Source organism: Cariama cristata, unplaced genomic scaffold, assembly GCF_000690535.1.
Source record: "Cariama cristata isolate BGI_N322 unplaced genomic scaffold, ASM69053v1 scaffold739, whole genome shotgun sequence".
Classification (NCBI taxonomy): Eukaryota; Metazoa; Chordata; class Aves; order Cariamiformes; family Cariamidae; genus Cariama; species Cariama cristata.
The window spans coordinates 4647-8322 of NW_009636120.1; the positions used below are offsets into that span (position 1 = coordinate 4647).

At 41.4% G+C, this 3676-nt stretch overlaps 1 protein-coding gene across 1 annotated transcript in view; it reads right to left on the minus strand.

The window, feature by feature from the left end:
- Positions 1-958: 958 nt before the first annotated feature.
- The window catches only part of SLC2A9 (solute carrier family 2 (facilitated glucose transporter), member 9), a gene marked incomplete at its 5' end in the record, with an annotated part of 93540 nt that continues 90822 nt past the window's right edge, over positions 959-3676 (minus strand). The window contains one exon of the mRNA XM_009707783.1: positions 959-1216. Within this exon, the coding sequence (XP_009706085.1) occupies positions 959-1216 (258 nt within the window). The remainder of the gene's footprint in view (positions 1217-3676) is intronic.

A 3676-nucleotide genomic window follows, 5' to 3' on the forward strand; every position in this document is an offset into this window, starting at 1 on the left:
AGGGAAATTTTGGCTCCTAAAACTACTTTTTAAAAAAGGAACCTGAAAAGAAAAACAAAAAAACAATCAAAATACCCTAGCCCTTGAACACTTGGTGTTCGATTTTTATATTTAATGCTACACCAATCACGTACCATCAGAGTTCTCTCACTTCACCATGAGGTTTAGTTTTCTTTTCATATTAAAGCTCCTATAGCTATTCTTAAAAAATAAATTTTTATATATATATATTTCTCCACAGAAATGCAGTGCCAGCAAACCCAGAAACTAGAGGCAACTGTATTACTAGTTGATCAGGATTTGCAAGAGAGACAAGGAAACCTACCAGGACCTGGAGCTCCCTATTTGTGGGAGGGAGGGAGGTGTTCAGACAAAGTAACTGAAAGTCAAAGCAGCTGGAAAAGGAATGGGAGGTCAGGGGAGCATCACGACTCTTCTTTCAAGTCCGCAGTTCTCATGTGCAACTTGAATGACATATTGGGAAACGTGGAGAAATGCGAGCCGGTACCATTTCAAGTTTGTTTGCGTCAATTCTTAGCAGACCCCTGTTGGGATCTCTTCCCTCTTCCCTACCTCCTCCTCCTCCTCCTCCCTGGCGACTGCACGCACGCCTCCCTCTGAGCACATAGGGGTGCTCAACCAGCTGCTGCTCACAACCCCGGCTCCCCACTGCCACTTTACTTCTCCGAGTCTATACTCCCCACCCCACTCACTGCAGCACCTATTTCACAGGTGCCCAAGAAAACTCTGGCTTTTATTTATTTAATCAGCTGCCGCTACTCCCACTTCTCATTTCCTCAACCATCACCCTAGCTGCTAACAAATTCACCCATACTCACTTAAAACATATTCAATGGGGAAGCAGTTCATGCTGTCACATAAAAAAAATACAAGTTCTGCACTGCTACAAACATAGTGAATGAAAAGAGCTTATTTTCCCCTGTCCCCCGAAAGAGTATTACACAATCGCTTTTTTGGTTTCCCCATTGTTCACCGAAGATGTGAAGTTTGATTCTTGTTCTGCACTTGATTTCCTCTCCCCCGGGTAGTGGTTCATTTCTTGCATTTCTAAAGATACTTTATTCCTTTTGGCAAATGCCTGGCTGATCTCGTGAAATGTCTTATTTTTTGTTTCAGGCAGGACAAAAAACAGGTAGGTAGCTCCTGCAAAGCAGATGGCAGCAAACACTAGGAAGCAGTAGGTCTGTAAACCAGCCTGCGAATAGAAAACAAAGGAGATGGTCATTACAAAAGGGACAAAATTCAGAAGAACAGCCACATCGGGAATGGTTCAAAATTAAAAACGGGCAGTATGGAGCAATTTTTACCCAAGTACAGTAAACGCTGGCATTCATTGCAAGTCAGAGTGCTTAGAAGTTCATAAAAATGCATGAATCATTAGTTCTTCCAACACTGCCTGTGGCCCATTGACAGAAAAGCAGGTTCCTGGCAGAGGCGCGCAGATCTGCAATCTGGGCGATGCTGGGAGCCACCAGACTGAGCCCAGGCACGGTGGGTGTCAGGGGAGCAGGTGGCAGCGGGGCTCCTGCTATGTACACGGCTTAACTGAGCCTTGCACTGCCGCGGTGTTTCTGGAAACGAGGCAGATGTTTCACCGGGTTGTTCTGCATACTGTTTCGCAATTTCTAGGTATAAAAAACGAGGCATGCTTTTGCAATACTGTGCACCTGTACACAACACATGGGAAAACTGCCATAGCCAGGGGCATCTGCATCACAGTAGTTACAAGCTTTGAGATTTGCAAAACAAACAAGAAAAAAAAACCCAAATGACAGACATTTGTATCATTTATAAGGTTACGAGAGCTTACAGCAGGAAAAAAATTCATAAAATGCACTTCTTTCATGCTAGAAACTACTGTAAGAATTCACTGAAAATGAAATACAGGCCATATTTAAATGATTTGGATTTTACTTCACTGCAAAAAAAAATAGTACAGACACAAAGAGTTAATTTATAAACTGATTATAAAGGCTCCAATCAACTAGTAGGAGTTGCACTTCACTGAAACGAAAGTATTTCTTGCCTGGTCATTATGAGATCATTTAATAGCTTTCAGTTACATTTCAACAGCACAGTTTTGAAAAACAAATTACAATATTGCCAGCTGACTTTGTTGCACTAGGAAGAGGTTTGGTATTGTGGCCCCAGTGAAGCCACTGCCAGCCTTTGAGGAAAACTCCCTTCCTCCTCTGTTGATTTACCTCACTCTGTGTCCTGAAACCAAATGTCCAATGAACACATACCTTTGACTTGTTTTTATTAACAAGGCTGAATGAAACCAAAAGGGGTATCTCCAGCTCCAAAAATAAGGCCACCTTTCTGTGGTGCCTTGCATGAGGTCATGAACAGTGAATATGAGGACAGCTGGACCACTCACACATCACTGCAGGTGTTGCAAGGCAGAGGATACCCCAGGGATAATCACTCAGGACAGAGGAAGCAGACTTGGCTTCCTATATATACACATTTACAATTGCCATTAAAGGTATGCATCTGAGACAATTAAGACAGAAATAGACAATGATGTTGTCTGACTTTCCACATTTTTCTAATACACTCTCATCGTCATTAGTTACACCAGTTCTGCACTGCAGGCTGGTTAAGCTCCCTGTTTTGGGGGCTCAGGGTGTACGCAATTCCTAGGACTATTTTTATGTTTCACTTGCTCAGTATAGATCATATATGGCATGGAAGAAGAACATGAATTCATGTGTGGAACAAGAAAGAATAAAAGAAAAATTCCTTTTCTGCAGCTGCTTTTTAATACCATGGCTGACTGCCAGCCTGCCTAGTCACAATGTCTTCCACAGATAATTCATTACCTAGTTCAGCCCTTCAACTACTGTCTGTAATAGGAAAAGCTGGAAAGTGCATCCTCTGATATTGATTACGGACTCTTGAGATCATCAATGTTTTTTTTTGTTAAATCCTAGAAGCACGAGCTCCTGAGCAACCTGATAATCACAAGCCAAAGCGCATGGGTTACGAGGGGGGGGAAATATTCTGGCATGGGAACAGATATGACTTTCAAGCTTATACAGAGGCAGAAGCAAATAGATTTAGTAGACAGGAAAAAATAACTTCACAGTGCCTCATAGAACATCCTGTCATGTTAAGAATTCAAATTTTGCATCTGGATCTTCTGCACTTGAAATTGTTGTCTAGCTGAATGGCAGAGCTCCAATCTGGAATCATGTTTTTCCCTCTTTAAAATCTTCATTGAACCAAATCTTCTCTGTAATGAAAATGAACCATTAATGCCTAGTACGAATAAGCCTGGCAACCAGATGCTACAAGTTACCTGCGTCTCTTGGTGGTGCAGCCACAACTTTGTCCCACCTTTCTTATTCCTGTTTATTTCTTTGCTGTCCATAATCTAAATTTGCATTTACTATCTTCTTTGATTCATGTCTCCTTAAAGATTTTCTAAGTGAACTGAACAGTCTCATGAGTGCATATTTTATTTGCAATTATTTTACATAATGTATTTACATTTATTGGTAACAAACTTGCTCTCCCTAATTTCTGCAGATCCCTTTAGAAGTAGTCCCCAAGAACCTCCAACTGAAGTTCCACAGAGAATAAGGTAGAAATTAAATTTCATTATAAATCCTACAAATGGGATTGTGCGAAGAGACCAAGACTCCTTGTG